Source organism: Manacus vitellinus, unplaced genomic scaffold (genome assembly GCF_001715985.3).
Source record: "Manacus vitellinus isolate BGI_N305 unplaced genomic scaffold, ASM171598v3 scaffold_49_pilon, whole genome shotgun sequence".
Taxonomy (NCBI): Eukaryota; Metazoa; Chordata; class Aves; order Passeriformes; family Pipridae; genus Manacus; species Manacus vitellinus.
In genome coordinates this window covers 548,581-567,097 of record NW_021940603.1, presented here as the reverse complement: position 1 = coordinate 567,097, position 18,517 = coordinate 548,581, and the positions used below count along the sequence as shown (strand labels likewise).

Sequence of the window (18,517 nt, the reverse complement as noted above, 5' to 3'; positions counted from 1 at the left end):
TCCTTTCCATTCAGCCCATCCTGCTCTACACTCCCTTCTTGCTGCTTTTATCAATAGCTCTCACACACTCTCCCTTTTCCGCTTTTATTTTGATGTTCTCTTCAAAAATAGCTCCCTCCCAGGATCTTGGGGTAGGGCTCCTACTCCATGCATGTACAATGCTCAGCACAATACAGCCCCAATCTGCAGATGATGATCAGCCTGCTCATCTCAGAGCCACGTGGGGATATTAATTCAGAAGTGATTATTCACTGTTAATCAGGACTAACTCCTGGAAATCCCAAAAAAGGAAGAATAAACCAGACAACTCCTTTGGAAAAAATAATCTCACTTTCTGAAAGTCAGGCAGAAGAGAAATAGATGAAAGGACAGCATGAATTCCCAAATTTCAAATCCCAAATTAATTCCTCAACAATGAATCCCTGAGGAGTGGCTGATTTCCACAATCCCTCAACCTTGCTTGTTATAATTCCAGCCAAGGATGATCTAACTGCTCTCTGCTTGGACAGTTAGGAATTTGAGACAGCATGTGAGATACCTCCTGTCCAAGCACCATCATCTGCTCAAAAATCACATGGGCCAGCAGTTCATTCATCCAACCAAAGCATCCTGTGATGCTGTGGTTCCAGAGAGCTGCCCAGGTGCAAGGGATGGCAGGATTCAGCCCTTTTACCTTCAGATAATTCAACAGCTGTGGTTCTGAGGATCAGAGCAGGCCCAAGAGCGAACAGCCCCTTGTCCCACCCTGCGTGTCCCCAGACCCAAAGGGAAGGAGAGGCTGCCTGCTCATCCCAGGGGGGATCTGCCACAGGCTCTGGCACAGGACTGGGTGGTTGTTTCTCACCGTTTAGTCTGGCTGCCTGGTTTATGAGACACTCCTTTCCTCTTCATCAGCTTCTCCACTGTATTGGGGTGGATTATTGGTCTGACTGGGTGGCGCTTGTAAGTCCCAGGGTATTTCTTTTCCACTGCTTGTTCCCTCCTGAAACATTGGGAAAAGAAAAAAGAAAAAAAACAAACCAAAACCAGATGAATTCTTTCTTTGTCCAAGTGCAGGTCCTGCCGGACCTGTTGGAACACAACTCCACAGTGAGCCATGGCTGGGTGCAACACAACATGCTGTGCTGGGAAAGGACACAGACATTTCTGAATTCCCTCTGCAGGGATCAGGCAGCTGGAACAGGGCCCTGGCACACAGTCCAGGAGCAGCACTGCTGTTCATTTTACAAAGGGCCCAAAGGATGCCAGCACCAAATGGAAAGGTGCCTTTCTCCCAGCCAGTACCCCCTGGGACAGACACAAGCACTAAGGGGTGTGCAGGAACCCACTCACAAAGGGCCTCTCTCTGCTTGCCAGCTCCTCCTTCACCCTCTGAGTTCGTCAGGGGACACTAAATCTACAAGTAGCACTACACAGTTTAGAAATGAAGCCTTGCTTTTGTTCTCCTGTGTGCAGACTGCCACGCCCGTGCCACCATTCCCAGAGACACCTACTTGATGAGCTCCTTCTCCCGGACCTCCAGCTGCAGCATAATAGCACTGAGCTCCATGTACAGGTTGTTGGCCCGCTCCAGCTTCCTCTCGTAGTGCTCACGGATATCTAATGCATGCCTGGAAAGCACAAAGGTCATTATTCCACTCTGGGGTCCACGGACCAAGAGAGGAAAAGTACAGGTGCTTTAGGAAAAGGCCTTCTAAAAGTCAAATTTGCCAGAAGAACTGCACTGAACCCCAGATAAAACTAACAGTAAAGGATGACTAAGAGCCTGATACAGCAATAAATCACTGTATGATTTAGGAAGTGTTTAATGGCCTTGAAAGAGTGGCAACACTTCTCCCTAGAGGAGCTGCAAATGCCTCACATGCACCCAGGAGCCCTTTGGCCGAGCCCTGATCATCCTGTTTGCACAGAAAAGGGGCAAAACCAGCTTCTGCAGGAATAGGGAACACTCATGTGTCTGTGTTCCACTAACAGCAGGGTGCCCCCACAGCTCCAGTACAGCTGCAGAAGACAAATGGAACCGCAGCCAGAAGATGTGACCAGGCAAAGCTCCCCTGGGCCAGGGGACACTTACCCACCACTGCATCAAACTGGCCAAGACTTGCCTTTGCTTTGACACAGAACTGCTACTTGGCGTTTTATGTTTCTCTGTCGTAACTATAGTTGCAAATTTGTGTCACAGGAGGTAACACTTTCCTTCTGAAATAAACATCCTGCTTTCATTTTTAAGTTGGTCTAATGCTCAAAATGGGTTTGGGCGGGCTGGTCAAATGCAGTGTGTTCACTCCTCTGCAATAACTAATGCAAGGAAAGCATCAGGGCAGGGAAAGCTCACAGAAAACTGCAAGAGGGATTTCCCAGGAAGATGGATGTACCTGCTCCAGTGCTGTTATCACGAACACCAAATCTCGGGCAGAAATATTCCCTGGTAAACACACAAGCCTTTGCCCATCCTGCCTGGAGCAAATCGTTGAGACTGCCCAAGGGCAGGGACAGTTCCCACTGTTTCTCTCCAGCTTCCCATCAACCAAGCAGCGCTCAAGCTCCAGGGCATGCACACAGGAACTTCAGTTTCTGTGCTCACAAGGGATTTAGGCTGCCCGAATTTATGCCACCAGGAATACTGCATCCTGTTTTGGGACCCTCATTACAAGAGAAGCAGGAAAACTCCAGTCAGGGCCTGGAGCACAGGCCCCAAGAGGACAAGCTGAGGGAGCTGGGCTCATTTAGCAGGAGAAGGGAATGCTGGGTGGGAAAAGTGAGCAGGAAACATAAAGGACCGTCAACAGACCTGAGCTCTTCTCTTCGGCGCCGAATCAATTCTTCATCCAACCGGTGGATACAAGTTCCTTCACTTTTAATTTTCTCAAAATGTTTCTTCACTTCTTCTCTCCATTCAGCCTAGGAAAGCAATTTATTTTTAGGTGTTTACAAAGAATTTGGATCCCTAGGTGCACAACAGAAGAACTCTTGGGCAATGTTCTTTGTGTAGAGCAGAAAATTACAGGTTTGGGTTGAAAATGTATTTCTGTTAGCTGAATTATTTTGGGTAACAACACTGTAGCATGTTTAGTGTCAGCATTTTCAAATGGTATTTAGAAGTTCGAGCTCTGATTAGAGAATTGAAAACATATCTGCATTTTCTAAAAAATACTTTGAAAAATTCCTAAAGCACTTCTGGTTCTAAGACAACATTTTGCTCCTTTTTTTTTCAGTTAAAGTAAGCACAAAGGCTTATGATTTGGAAAGTTCTCTTCATGATAATCACTGTCTAGGGTGATACTCTATTTGCCCATTGAAGCCCTGCTTCCTGCAGCTTTAATAAATGCCCCCATTTTCTCACATCTACCCCAACAGTTCTTCTTTACTAGAGGCAAGGTTTCATTCTCCTTCCCTCTTTGGGAACAGACAGTTTCTTGATGGGTAGGACTGGGAGGGATCTCTAAGATCATACTTTTAGATCTTTCCTGAAAAGTCCCAGAGTCCCTTTGCTGCCCTGTCCCAACTCCGTGTCCCACTTGCTGCCCCCACCTTCACTCTAAATGCAAAGGTTCTGCTCCCAGCAGCCTCATGGTCTCCTGCACAGCAGTGCTGGGAGAACAGCTGGAGCAGAGCAGCTGGAGTCAGCAGGCTCAGGGAGGGAGGGAGGCACCACTAAGCCAACAGATGCCTCAGCTTGGGAAGGTCTGGGTGAAAGATTTTCAAACACCCATCAGTTTGCTTCTCCCCAAGAATCAAACTGAAATCACGGATCCAGACTCCTGCCTCCAAAAATCAAATCCTTGGAGCTAACTGCAGTGCTCAGGGGCTCCAGCCCTTCCCCAGTTACCTGGGATTTGAAGTAGGTTTCCTGAGGAGTAGCCAGCACGTCGGCAGAGGCGATGTCCAGGTGCATCAGGGTCTGCCGGAAGGAGGGACGGTTCCGGGGCTTGCTCTGCCTGAGGGAAAACAGACACATCCCCAGGCAGGGGTGAGGTGAACACTGCCAGCCTCTCCTGCCCTTCTGAAAGGGCTCCACTAGAACTATTCTCTGAACTTGTGCAGATGACAGGCTAGAGCAGAGGAGCTTTTCTGGTTTTCTCTTTTGCTGAATACGAGTTTATTGTGCTAGAGCTGGGGTTTTTTTTTTTTGCTGAAGGAGTAAAAGAGGTGAAAAACATTTAAGACTACAAAGTGAAAGATAGGAACAGTTTCAGTTTGTATCCTGATTTGCTTGTCAAGAAGAAACATATGTTGGTCTGTTGTTCCATCAATTTCCAAGTTTTACACTGGGAATACTCAATCTAGCAGAAATGATAATTTACATTCAACAAAACAGGGTGTTTATAAGCACCAAAGGTATGTGAGCTGTCACACCATACATGCCTGAGCCCAGACAGTACTGTAATGCACTGAAAATCCCTGTAAGATCTCAGAAAAGTACAAAACCATATGTATTTTTGATAAAAAATACCTCACTCGAGTTTTAGGACTGAACCAGCCTCTTGCTCAGAACAAGAGCAGCTTCTTCAGCCTCCTCTCCCCTACAACCCCCCTCCTTCCACTAGGTGGGGACACAACTGTTTGTACGTCCTCGCTGTAGTACAGAGCTGCACCAGCTGCTCCTGCCCTCCACTGCCCCTGAACCGCCCTGCAGCTCAGGGTCGGGCACACAGCCCCTGGAAAAGATCCACACAGGCTCTGGCACGTTTTCCCCCTTGTGCCACGGAGAGGATGGCTGGTAAAACTCATGGAGTGGGAAAATGCTGGAAGAGCCTTTACACTCTTGTGTTGAGATGCAATTACAAGGACAAATCACTTAATTCATTCACCCAAGACAAAGAACTTCAGCTCTGTTCTGGTATGTGGAGGAAACTGAAAGCATTTTCCATATCTAGGCCTGTAAAATCTGTGTTCCAGACAGAAAGCTCAAATTTCTCTTTGTCCAGTCCCTTACAAGGGGTTTTCAGAGTGAAAAATCAGTTCCCTTCACTCTGGAGCCAGCCTCAAGGAATTTTACCCCTACTTCACTTCCAGCTCCTTTTCTCTTCCCACCTTTTATCCCCTTCTCTGCTACAACAAATCAAACCTCTCTTGAAGGCCACTGAGGATGCCCTTTGTGCTGCCTGCTCCTGATTCACACTGCACAGGTAACTCAGGGGTAACTGTCACCTGCTGGGGCTCCGTAAGGCTCTGCTCCCACTTCTCTCCTATATAACTCCTTCCTGCTCACCAGCCCATCTCCAGTGTCTGCCCATTCCCTCCCCTGCCCCATCTACTCAGCAAACCAGACAGGTCTCTCCCTACTTCCTCTAACCTCCAAACGTCCTTCTGGGGCCCAACCCCGCTGCCACAAGGAAGTAGAATCCAAAATATTAAAACTTACTGCTCTCAGGACAAGTGTGGGAGCATTTCAGAGCCCCCTGCTCTGGGCTCAACACTCCCACCCTGACGCTGGTTTTACTGGGAGTCTGGAGGGAGCTGGGAGCCAGCCCTAGGTCTGTGCTGTGCAGGGTTCAGGCTCTTACCAGGTTTGCTTCATGAGGATTTTGAAGCCATCTGGGCAGGTGGAAGGGACGGGAAGGTGAAGGCTGTTACTGCCCACTCCCCAGATGATGGCTGAGGAATCCACGTCCTTGTAGGGAATCTCTCCCGTAAGCAGCTCCCACAAAACTACCCCAAACGACCTGAAGAACAAATAAACCAGGATAAATTGAATTCATGCTCTGCAGCTTGAAAAGAACAGTTTGTTAGGCAAAAACAGGGAAATAGGGATGTCTGGTCTGAAATTGCAAGTAGGTGCAACAGTGGTTTTTAACACCCCAGGTGACTCTTCCTCCTCTGCCCCAGCACTAGGCTGAACACCAAACCACACTGGTTTTCACCCACCCTTTCCTATTTATTTGTGAGAATTTAAAAATCCTGAAAGCACATTTTCTGTACAGATCAAGTCTTAGTCCTGTTAAAAGAAAAGGAAAGTCTGCTTCTCTCAGATAGACTTTGGACTGTCCTGGTTGGCAAGAACAGATCATTGACTATTGCACAGACAGAACTGAGTGTCTTACAGAGACAACACAACAAAGGTTTAGTGGCTTTTCTTTTTATAACTGACATATTTTTCCCTAGCCAAAAGCTCCCTCTACTGTTACCTGTATGCCCAGGTAAGAGTTTCATAGGTTTGAAACTCGGCACTACAACTACTGCAACCACAGAAATTAGGAAACAAATGCCACATGCATAAGTGTCAGTACCAAAAGTACATGAGGTCTCACTGATATTTCCTTTGTGTTGAAGAAAGCAAGAAAAAAAATTAATTAAGAGAACTCAGTCTGGGAAAGAACCTCCTACAAGAACTGAAAGATGCAGGCAAGGAAACTCACTTTGTTTCTCTTTCTTAATGATGGGGAAGGACATAAACCTTAATTTATAACAGCCAAGTGTTATTTGATTTATTTACAATCTTCACCCAATAAAACACCAATGAAACACCAAACCAGTCGATAGAGAGGTAAACAAAATGCTGCTGAGAACCAACACCACTGTTACTGCACATCAACAACCAGGCTGTGACACAGGTGAGGTACAACCATCTCCATTTCCAACCCAGACGTGTCACCTTACTTACACCCCATCCCCCTGTGGGACACCAACCCTGCCAAGCCAGCAGGTCCAACCAGGTGAAAAGTGAGAAGGGTGTTTCTGTGTCTGGCTTGTACCAATATCCAGTTGCTTTTATTAAGTACAGAAAAACTTCTAAGGGACAAACTGCCAGGTCTGAACAACCATCAGCCAGGAAACAACTTCACGTGAAAAGCGTTGCACTTTCAAAGCCCATTGGCTTCAAATCATGTGGGGAAAAAAAAACCAAACAAAAAAAGCCAAGTTGGAACATTTTTTTCTCTTGAAATTTTTATCCATGTGCTGCAGGAAAGCAGGGATCCAGGTATTTGGACAAACTACAAGGAAAGCTCATCTGGTTTCAGCTTTGTTATGACTAAGAACTGACAAAGGATTTTCAAGACTCCTGATAAGATTATAGATTTATTTTTTAGCATGCTGTTAAAGATGAGAGAGAGCAGACATATAAGCAGCTTAGGAACTGTTCTCATTTGTTGCCAGCATCCATGAATATCGTTTTTAACTCGTCTTGGGGGAGGCACGGATGGCAAGGAGGAGTCGGAGCAATCACCACTGCTGTGGACTCAAGAGGACATTGTACCAAAGAGCAGCTCTCCAAGGTTGAGGGAAGGAGTAAAGGAGAGCCCACAGCTCAGCTGGTTGTATCAGACAGGATGCTCCACACAACATTCCTGAACCTAAACCCCTCTAAAGGACAGAAAGCTGAGGGTGGAAATCCAGCACCATTCCTCTTCATGATCCTGTGGTTCAAAGGGAGGAGCTCAGAAGACAAATGCTGAGCGTATTTTCTTTCCAAAACAAGCCCAGAGTTTCTCCCAGCAGGGCTGGCCGTGCTGTGGGCTGTACATCCACACCACCTGAGCAGGCAGAACACCACGTTCTGATGAACTGTGGGCTGTACATCCACACTAAATGAACATGCAGGACACTGTGGGCAGCAGAGCAGCTGCACACCACAGGTCACACCACAGGAAACCCTGCCCATCAGGTTAAGCCCAGCTCTGAGCTCAGACTGGAGCAGCAGGCAGGCTGCTGTCTGACTCCATCACCCCCAGAGCCACCCACGGCTTTGTCCTGCAGCTTCCTGCTGGGCCAAGGATGTGACAGCATCTGAAGCTGAAAAACCACAAGAAGGAAAATTCCTCCTGGCTGTAAAGCAGGGAGAAGGGCATTTGTCCTGGCTGCTGACATTTAATATGCAGAAATAATGAGGCAGAAACAGAGATGCAGTTCCCCTGAGGGCCCTGAAACCTGTGGAGAGGCTTCCCACAGGAGCTCCAAGGCTGAGCCCTCTCAAGCATTTTTAACAGCATGGAAACTGAACCTTTCCTTCTGTTCCTTTGGACACAAAGCATGTTTCACATGGGATGGAAACAGGTTTCAAAACTCTTAGAGCCTCTCCTGGTTTCCTCCCTTTTGGATCCAGGGTTAGAATCACTGGACTGTAATCCTGTGGCTGCTCATGTAACATCCAAGCCTGGTGTGCAGAAAGCACAAGGTGGTGGGGCAGAGGCCTCCCTACAGCTCCAGCATGGCCTGAGAGGGCAGAAAGCAATGGAAAACCACCCTGGCTGCAGAGGTTGCTGAGGGGGTCCTGAGCACTGGAAGAAAGCTCTAGGTTGAATAACAACACGGGCAGAACCTCTGCACCTGCTCCCTGCAGGACACGGGTTGCACTGGGCCTCATCAGGAACCTCCACACGTGTGTGTCATTCCCCTCTCCATTACAGCCCACAGGAACACAGCTCAGGGCACCAGGCAGAGGGAGAAAGGAACAGTCCACCCCAGAGCAAACCATCCCCAGGCACAGGACGAGGAAAGAATGTGGAAAGTGCTGGAAAACCAAGTGGTTAATCAGAAGGTGAAGATACTTAACCCTTAACTCCACTCACCAGATATCCACCTTCTCGGAGACGGGCTCGTTCCGTATCACCTCCGGGGCCATCCAAGCCACTGTTCCCGCAAAGGACATCTTGGTGCTTTTATCACTGAGCTCTTTAGATGTACCAAAATCTGAAATTTTCACTGCATCTGTGTGTGTAACTAAAACACTAGAGGGAAAAAAAAAAACAACAAACCAACCAACAAAGAAATCAGCATTTTATGACTTTTCATGTAGCACAACAGCCCCCGGGAATAAATCCCTTCTTAATCAACACGGCCAGTTGATGAGGCCATGCTGCTCACAACTGCAGTACAAGAGAAAAGATTATGTATTTTCACTGATGAAAGCTCTCACTCGCTTTGGGGTTGTGTTTTGTTCCTCAAATGCACTTCTGCATGCTACAAATCAAAAATCAATCCTGATAAAACTGCAAATTAACAAGTAACTGAGGATTCAGAGGCACCTCTGTACCTTAAACTGTGCTGTAAACCATCTAAAAGCATTATCTTAATGCACTGTCACAGGCTAAAAAAGTGATGAACATCTAGGGAGTAAGAACATAAGCAGCCAGAATGTTTTAGTCAGAAAGCAACAGAGAAATGAGAGACATGTTCCAGAAAAATCAGGAAAATAACGAGAGATTAAGAAGGAAAAATAAAAAGCACTTTCAAAAAGGACTGGATGCTATGAAATCACTAAGTATTTCCTGACTGCTATTTATCATGTATCAAGGTACTGGTAGCATTTCCAGACTTGTTAAACCACAGCACAGGAGGGGAGTGCCAACGAGTTTCAGTAGTTTCACTCTCATTAGTTTTGAGACAGTGTGGAAAAAGAATAGTAGAGCCTTTTGACCAAACTTCAAACTATCCCTCAAGAAAAAAACAGCACCAAAACTGGGGGATGTTTAAGCAGCTGAGACTCCCTTTGGTGACCTGAGGAACCCAAACTGGGGGATATTTAAGCAGCTGAAACTGGTGACCTGAGGAACCCAAACGGGGATGTTTAAGCAGCTGAGACTCACTTTGGTGACTTGAGGTCTCGATGGATGATTTTGTGAAGGTGCAGGTAGTTCATGCCACTGGCAATGCCCGTGGACCAGTCCACCAGCAGCCGAGGGGTGACCTTCCTGCCCGCCCGCAGGACCTCGTAGAGCTGCCCGTGGGCACAGTACTCCATGATGATGCAGTAGCACGGGGCTTGAGTGCAGACCCCCCTGCCAAAGAGAACTCGGTGAGGAGCTGCAGACACACAACTGGACAGCAAGGCTGGCTTGCCCAGAGAACCTGAGCGGAAGGCTCTTGCCTGGACAAAGGAACACCTGGAACAAGTCCCACCACCTACTTGAACGCGATGATGTTGGGGTGTTTGAGCTTCCTCAGGTGCTTGATATCCGTTTCGTTCTGATCCCTCACTTTCTTGATGGCCACCTCCTCCGCCCGGAATTTGCCCAGGAACACTGCTCCCTGTGCTCCGCTGCCCAGCCACTGCAGCTCCGAGATCTCCTCAAACGGCACCTCCCAGGTATCTGGCACAGGCAGAAAAACGGGATAACGGCCAAGACAAAGACCATGAAAATATTCTGCTGTAAGATCACGCCAGGGCAGCACCTGCCCTCTCCTACACCTTAGGGTGGACTTTTCTAGAGGTAGTAGGTGGCAGAAAGCAATGGAGGCACACACAGCACGTGCACAGCCCCAGCATCCCTTTCATCCACCCCAGTCACCTCCAGCCTGCTCATTCCCATCCTTCCTGCTGCTTTTCCAGAGCTCACCACCCTGCTAACCACTTGGGTGGGCCACTTTGACTTGGCAGGCAGGAACTGAACATGCCAGGGACCCTGGATTGGCAATTCTGGGAGGAGATCCTCTACCCCAACACTGAAGGAGGACAGTATCTCTTACAAAGTACATGACTCCATAGAAAAGCATAGATGAGAAAAAATGTTTAATATTCACAACTGACATAAAAAAATATTGAGGGTTTCCCTCCACCCAAATTGGGCACAAATAGGAAATAAAAGGGAAATGCAGAAGTGGCAGGTTGTAAAACACAGAGCAGCAACCACCAAGTCACCCAAATACACAAAGCACATCAACCACCACCAGCAGTGGCAGAAACGGGTCTTTCCCACACCAATGTTGTGTGTATCAATGTCAAACAGGCAAAACAAGCTTAAGCAACCCCTCCTCTTTGGGACCTACACACATTGGTAGAGACAGCCCTGGAGTGGTCCAGTGGCACTGTATAAACTGCTTCAGGAGAGCTGTACCCACCAGAACAGAAACCCTTGCTCTCTGTGAGTCACCCTGAAATTACCTTAAATCTCACAAACAGCAAGACAAAAGGCAGACAATTATTTATTTATTTATCGTGACTCAACAAATGTGTAAGTTTAGAGAGTAAATTATTTAGCAGAAAAAACAACCAGTAACCCACTGATTTCTGAAATAAAAGGAAGTCACACCTGCACAGAGCCCTGCTGGAGACTGCAAAGGTGTGCCTTTTTGTCTCATCCCTTTCCTGAGCCACCGGGGTATTCCCAGGGCTGCAGCTGGGATTATGCCAAAGTGCACATTTTTGATCCTGTCACTGAAGGGAGACATATCCCCAAACTGTCTGTGGGCTGATCCCAATGGGAACCTTTCCCTCTTTCATCCCTGTGTCAGTCAGACACTGGCTGGCTGTCTCCTGCCGAATGGCTCCCAGCTCCCCTCTGGAGCCAGACCCCAGCACTCCTTCTGCTCACTGAACTAGAAACAACAACAGTGTTCATCTACAGCAGAAATTCCCCCTGCCTTGGCAGGGCAAAGTTCAACCCTGGGCACACGTTCCCCCTCAGACACAAGGCTGTTTTCCACACTGATGGATCCGCTCACAGCCCAGAACTGTAATTGGAATTTAAGTCGTCAGACATCTAGATACTAAAAAGACTTTAAATAAAGAAAACAAATAAAACGAGAGCAGTCATAAATAAATTGAGAAGATCTGTATTTCTATTTAATTCACAAATTCACTGCTCCTGAAAGGAGGTGGCAAATACAGGTGATTTTTGTGTGTGTTGATGAACAGTGTTTTTATATGGGCAACACTGAAACAATTCCGTTGTACTGAAATAGCTGTTTCTTTCACAGAATCCTGGGGTGCTTTGGGTTGGAAGGGACCTTAAAGCACATCCAGTTCCACCCCCTGCCATGGGCAGGGACACCTTCCACTAGCCCAGGTTACTCCAAGCCCCATCCAACCTGGCCTTGGACACTTCCAGGGATGGAGCAGCCACAGCTTTGGGAATATCAAGAGGAACAAAGAGCCAAACCACATGTAACATACAGTGCAACAGTCAGACTCTTCTGGGCCTAAAGAAACTTGCCCTAAATAAATTAGAGTGTAATAGCAGCAGGAATTACGCAAGAACTTGCGTTTCTGAGGTGATTAAGAACCACTGGAGTAGAATGATGGGAATCTGTTTCCCATGGGGGAAGGAACGCAGGAGCAGCCCGAGCCATTGAGCCAATCTATTTGGAGGAAGTTTTTTCCAGCACTGGCTGCTGGCCAGCCTTGGCACTGTGACAAGAAGCATCTCTGGTTTACAGAAACCCCACCACCACAACCACCCTTGGATGGGCACCTTGCTCTCCAGGTACACACAGAAACCCTCACAGCGACAGTAAACATGTAACTTGTGAAGGGAAAGGTGAAAGCAACTCCTGGAGACAGATTCTTAATCCAAAGAAAATGGCTTGCAAGTCTAATGAGTCTGTAGGAAACACAAACAAGTCTTACTTTAAAGTGCTGGAGTCCCAACAATCCCAATTAAGTAACTGGTAGATGCAAATGAAAGAACTGACTGTATCTCCCTGAAAGCACTTACCAACAGCCTTTAGAAATCAGGGTAAGCAACTGGAAAAACAGTCAGGAGGGGTTTTATGGGTCTTTATGGGTCAAATACTTAAACCTCAGCTGGCACTGAACAACACAAAAGCAAACCCTCCCTGCAGGAAAGGCCCCTCACCAAGCAGTGCTGGCACTGCTCAGTCCACCAGCCTGCAGCAGCTCCCAGAGTGGGTTCTTAAGGGAAGCATGGAAACCCACTCCTCTTGATGACCACCCTGGATATTGGGAAGGACATTCAAGGAGTGTTTTCAACAAGAAAATAACGTGGAATCATGTAAAAGTTGTTCTTATCTTTCCCCTCATTTACCCAGTCATGAGCCAGACCTTCACAGGCAATGTGGGCTCAAGGATCAGACATCTGCCAAGGGCATGGAACCTATTTGTATTTCACTAGTTGTAGGCACACCACAACACCACCACCACATCCTAGAGTCTGGGCCTGCAGGAGATCCAAAGCAGGCAGGCAGGGATTATGGAGAGCACCAAAAAGTACCAGGAAGCACCTCCAGGCAACACAGAATGGTTTGGGTTGGAAGGGACCTTAAAGCTCACCCAGTTCCACCCCCTGCCATGGGCAGGACACCACAGACCAGGTTGCTCCAAGCCCCGTCTAACCTGACCTTGGACAATTCCAGGGATCCAGGGGCAGCCACAGCTTCTCTGGGCAACCTGTGCCAGGGCCTCCCCATCCTCACAGGGAAGAATTTCTTCCTGACATCTAATCTAAATTTCTCCTCTTTTAGTCACCTGTCTCTGTAAAAAGCCAGTCTCCCTCTTTTTTATAATCCCCTTTAAGTACTGCAAGGTCACAGGGCTGCAGATCCAAACTGGGCTCCTACCCCAGCTGTTGATTCAGCCCAACACAAAGGATTGCTCTTGGATGAGGCTTAAAGTAGTTGTCTCATGAAGAAGGGAAAAAAACATCATCTGCAAGATCTGTGGCCCCAGCCCAAAGCTGTACAGAAGCTCCCAGGGGAAGGAAAGGTCACCACAAGCCTCTCCCTGCTGCTGAAAGAGCCAGAGACATTTCCTCAGCCTCTTCTCCAAATGCACAGGACTTGAACAAACACAAACACAAATTCCTCTGTGCTCTTGCTAAAAGACAGCAAAAATAAAAATAATCCCATCAGTTACTGAAGTGCTGGCTTGTATGTAGCTGATGAAATGCACACAAAGATGATTTTCTGGTGGCAAGAAGCAAGAATGAGATCATCTGGAAAACAGAACATGAATATTCTGACAAAATCCTCAAACTTCAGCACAGCAACAGTTTGGAAAGGTTTATCCTTGGGCAACAGAAGTGCACTTCTGCCATCAGAGCAGTTCAGAGGAAAAAATAATAATATAAGAAACATCTCCTTTTCACTCCCATTGCTTATTGTGAAGACACTGAAGATGCAGCTAAACCACACAGGTCATTTATAGCAGATCCCAATTAATCCTCAGGCTTACCACATCTGTAGCCAGTTCAAAGCTGCCCTTTTAGAAGGGGCTGATGCCAACAGCAAACTGCAAGAAGCCCCTGGCTCCATGGCTCTGGACATGCTCGGGGCACAGAGAACAGCAAGACCCCTCTGTGCACAGAAGACCTGTGAGCACCCTCCAACCCAGCCCCCCTCTCAGCTGCTCATTTTCACTCATTAGTGCTTCAATCTTTGACACAAGTGACTTCCATACAAAACCAAGTGCTTCCTCTGGATGTCATCTGACTGCTCACAATCTCCTCCTCCTTCCCAAGGGAGACTCCCCAGCCTGATAGTCCCTTCCAAAACTGTCCACATCCAACTCCACATATTGCAATTGTGCAATCCCAACAGTGTTAATCCCCCAAGGACCTTCCAGTCACTTTTTATATTTATAGTCTGAACCACATGTGACACACTGAATAAACAACATGCAAACAAAATTTAGAACCGACTGTGCCAAAGGATTTCAAGCCAAGCAAACCCTTGCTGAGCACACAGGTGCTGCTCAGGAGCCACCTGCCATCCTGGAATGCAGAGGTGCATTTCCTGCTCCGTTATGAGCTGGGAATGACTGACTCTGGGAAGGAGTAAGTTTATATCAAGCCAAATTCACCCAAATGTTGTTTAACATCTCTGTTCCCTCATATTAGCAGTTGTTCCCCATCCCTCTGGGGTTTAGATATGAACCACTTAGACAGGTTTCTGACCATGTATCTTATAATTTGTCAGTGTTAGAGAATCATTTGATTAATAGTGAGTGATGGTCACAGCAGCACAGGACACTTCTGCCCCATGGTACCATGGTGGCCAGGCTGCTCCCATTTTCCATAAGCCTCCACCATTTCAGCTCCTTAATTCTAATGACAGCTTGTTCTTTTCCCATCTGCCACCTCCCTCTCCCTGTTCTAGGGGAGAAATCAGACACCAACAGCAGAACATACTCTGCCCTTTAGCTTTCAGCAGCACCTAAAGAGACTTATATCTATATATATGATATATATATCATACCATATATAGATATGAAATAAACTGGGACATCACTTATTTCCAAACTACATATTTTATATATATATTCATACTCACATACACTTACACATTTACACTTACACATTTAAATGAAAAAAGGTATAAACCTTATTTCTGGAAAGATAAGTTCTGAATGGAATGGTATTTTAAAGAGGAAAATTACTGCTGAATAAAAAGGCACACAAGTCTTTTTAAAAGAAAAGTGACACTTCTGCTATTTAGGTGGTCAGCTGGAAAAGCCTTCACATACAGATTCCCAATGGGAAATGCCTATGTCAGTGTTGTCCATCTGACATGAAAAACCTCCAGAAATTAACACAGGGATTGTACCAACCACCTCAACAGAGATCCTCCTGATCCCCACGCTCGGTTCAGATTCAGACATTGTCACAACAGACCACACACGGGCCAGAACAGGCAGTCGGTTTTGACTCCATCCCGAGCTGCTTTTGCCACAAATGACGGCCGCTGGCTCTGCAGTGCAGGATCTGTCTTTGCACGCCCAGAAGAGGGGCTGCACCACACAAGGGCGGTCCCGTGGGAAGCCGGGCGAAAGCCCCGGGTGCCCTCCCTGCCCGTCACCCGCTCCCCCCGCAGCGCCGCGGGCCGGGTCCCCTGCTCACCTTGCTGCTGCAGTTTGTAGTCCGTGGAGTACGCCTTGCCTATGATGTTCCACACGGGCCTCAGGCACCCGAAGAGCCCCTCGAGGAAGCCGCCGCTGCCGCTGCCCGACCTGTTGAACTGCACCTTGACATCGTCCCCCGCGCCGTGGCTGTCCCCGTCCCCCGCGCCCCGGGGGCCCTGCGGGACGGGCGTGTCGGGCTCGTCCTGCTCCCGCAGCTGCAGGACGCTGTTCTCGAACTGGTCCCGGGAGTCCTCGCTGATGCTGGTGAGCACGGCCGCCGTGACCGGGCTGCTCACGCCCTCCAGCAGCTCCGCCGGCAGCAAACCCTTGTCCCGCACGTCCTCGATGAGCTCGGGGGACGGGTGGGTCCCGGCGGGAGGGTGCTCGTCGGGGAACCGACCCAAGTCTTTGTCCTCACAGAAAGCTTTGCCCATGGAGTTCGGGGAGGAAGACAGGCCCAGGCGCTCCTGAGTGCTGGCCATGATGCTGTGAGTGTGCATCAAGGAGATGGGCCGAGCTGGGGCTTAGAGAATTTGTGCAACACAACTCAGATGCAACACGTGGACCCAGTACCTGAAAGGAGAGGAAAAAGAACAACTTTCAAATTTTTATTTAAGTATTTTCACTTCGTGCGCTTTCACTGAGGCGAGCTGATAATTAACTAGACTTTCCAGACAACTGCTGATACTTGGTAAATAATTACTGCCCTAAAAGAAACAAATAAATAATTCCAACAGAAACTCCACTCAGGCAGTAGTCTCGGTAACCTACTGCAGGAATTGCCTGGTAAACAAACACCACAAGTTTTAAACAAGAGCCTAAAGGTCAAAATCATGAAAGACTCTTTGCGGAAGAGTTACTATAGCATTTATCTGACTGAAGCTGGCCCTGGGGGTTTCCCAGCTCAGGTATGGGTTGAATCCAGTCTCTGTTTCTGGTCTGGCACAGCCCACAAGCTCAGGATTCCTCTGCAAACCCTCGAGACAAGACATTAGAGAAACAAAGCCCAGTGATAAAGGTACTTGAGCCCACCCAGTGATGGTTTGTAGCCGCTCCCTCTGAGCCCCACCTACTTATGACCATCCTGGACCTTTAGTTTAATCCTTTCAAGTTCAGTGTGGCAAAGATACTGTTCAATTCTCTAATCACATACATGTCACCCTCATAAACAAGTACGACTCAGAGTTCACAGCAGACCCTCCTTGCTGATCTCCCTCCTTCCACAAGAGCATCTCCTCCCACTGCCCTCTGCTTTTCCCTGCAGGAGCTCCTGGTAGGGTGCACATAAATTCAGAGCTGGGATCCCTTTTAAGAAGTCCCCTCATCTCTTGCTATGAGCTCCACTGAGGGACCCTTTTCCTACAACCCCTTCTGTTACCTTCCCACAGAGCCAGGTCCACAGCCAGGGGTCAGGCTGCCAGAGCTGCCAACCGCCAAAACACTTTTTTGGGACAGAGTCACTTCACAGAATATTCTGAGCTGGAAGGGACCCATAAGGATCATCAAGTCCAATTCCTAAGTGAATGGCCCATACAGTGATTGAACCCACTTCTGAAACAAGAGGCTCTAACTTTGTGCCAAAAGTAATTAAGTTCATTCATCCCATAACACAGAACAAAGTCCGGTTTTAAATTCCATAAGAAGCTGAGAGGTGGAAAAAAAATAAACGGCATTAGCAAAGTATTTTGTTCAGAAGTAAGATCAGTTACACTGTGAGCAAAGTCCCGGGCTCTGCAAACAGCCACTGAAAAGAAGAAAGAGGTGGCCAGGTAGGACACAGCCAATGGAAAGGGAACAGCTCAGACCTGTAACTCCTCAAGATGAGGTCATTGCAGAGAGGAGAGATAAGACCTTCAGCCTGTGGGATGAAAAGCTCATGCCCTGGGCTTCAGTCCCTCCCCAGCAGAGGAAGCAGCAAAAGAGAACAGCCAAGAGCCTGGATTACATTCCTCTACTTCTTCCCGATCACATGGATTAATAAAGCATTAAAGCTTTATTAGAAGGATGTTATTTAGGCTGCAGACTTTGTCTTTAAAAGAAAACAAAACAGCAGGTGAGGCAAATGTTGCAGCACAGCCCAGACAGTACAGGAGCTGAATGAGACTCGTACTGGAAGCTGGAGAGTTGGTTATTCCTGACCTACCTCTGACCAGCATTACAAGGACTGACTCCTCGGCGTGGGAAGCTGCAGTGTGACCTCAACAGTACAATTACTACCAGCAGTAGTGGTTCTGTCATCACAGATTTTGTTGCTGATGAGAAAAAGTTTCAGACCTGAACAGAATTTCAGAAAAACACCAAGCCAGGCCCAACTAAGTGTTTCTGGGCACTGCTCCTGCTCACCTCCAACATTCTGAGAGAAAGAAGTGATTCTTTAAACAAAAGCAAAATGTGACCAGTGTTCCTACAGAGAATGTTTGTAACTTTGGGTGACACAGAACACTAAGCAATGTAAATAAAACATCAGTCAGTTTTTCCTGTAAGAAATATGAAAGTAAGGGCAGAATTTGAGGTAACAGTGTCCCCATAGTATCTCAAATCTAAGCCATGGGAAGTGCATAAAGGATTAAATCAGACTTGGAGGATAAAATCATTTTGCTATTACCTGACTCTCAGAGTACACTAGTACAAGCTTAAGTTTTTGCTTTTACCTTTCTATGCAGTTTTCTGACTCTGGAATTTTGGTTCAACAGGGAAAGAACAGTTTTTCACAACACAGCTTAGACATGGCTGCAATAGCCCAGCCAAGAACAAACCCCTGGACTGAGGGACATCAAATCTGTTTTCCCAGATAAAATTGCTTTCTCCAACCCTGAGACATTTCAAATAAAAAAAGTCTTTAAGCACAGTGCTCTGCCATCTTACATGCCCCTGGATGGAGAGAGGAGGCAGGCAAAGGTCACAGAAGTATTTTCAAATTGGTATGATACAGCCTTATTTAGGCCCTTACATAAGCAGCCTGATTTTCAGAGGTATAGCAAACTCATTGTTTGGAGAGCATAA

The 18,517-nt window shown here is 47.4% G+C and overlaps 1 protein-coding gene across 1 annotated transcript in view; it reads right to left on the bottom strand.

The window, feature by feature from the left end:
* MAP3K13 (mitogen-activated protein kinase kinase kinase 13) overlaps positions 1-18,517 on the bottom strand; it is a 64,862-nt gene that overhangs the window by 8,445 nt on the left and 37,900 nt on the right. Inside the window, exons 4-12 of the mRNA XM_029962642.1 lie at positions 15,513-16,087; positions 9,848-10,031; positions 9,528-9,719; positions 8,511-8,669; positions 5,508-5,666; positions 3,830-3,938; positions 2,792-2,901; positions 1,494-1,610; positions 845-982 (exon numbers count right to left, since the gene is read on the bottom strand). Of these exons, the coding sequence (XP_029818502.1) occupies positions 845-982; positions 1,494-1,610; positions 2,792-2,901; positions 3,830-3,938; positions 5,508-5,666; positions 8,511-8,669; positions 9,528-9,719; positions 9,848-10,031; positions 15,513-16,014 (1,670 nt within the window). The 5' untranslated portion in view covers positions 16,015-16,087. The remainder of the gene's footprint in view (positions 1-844; positions 983-1,493; positions 1,611-2,791; positions 2,902-3,829; positions 3,939-5,507; positions 5,667-8,510; positions 8,670-9,527; positions 9,720-9,847; positions 10,032-15,512; positions 16,088-18,517) is intronic.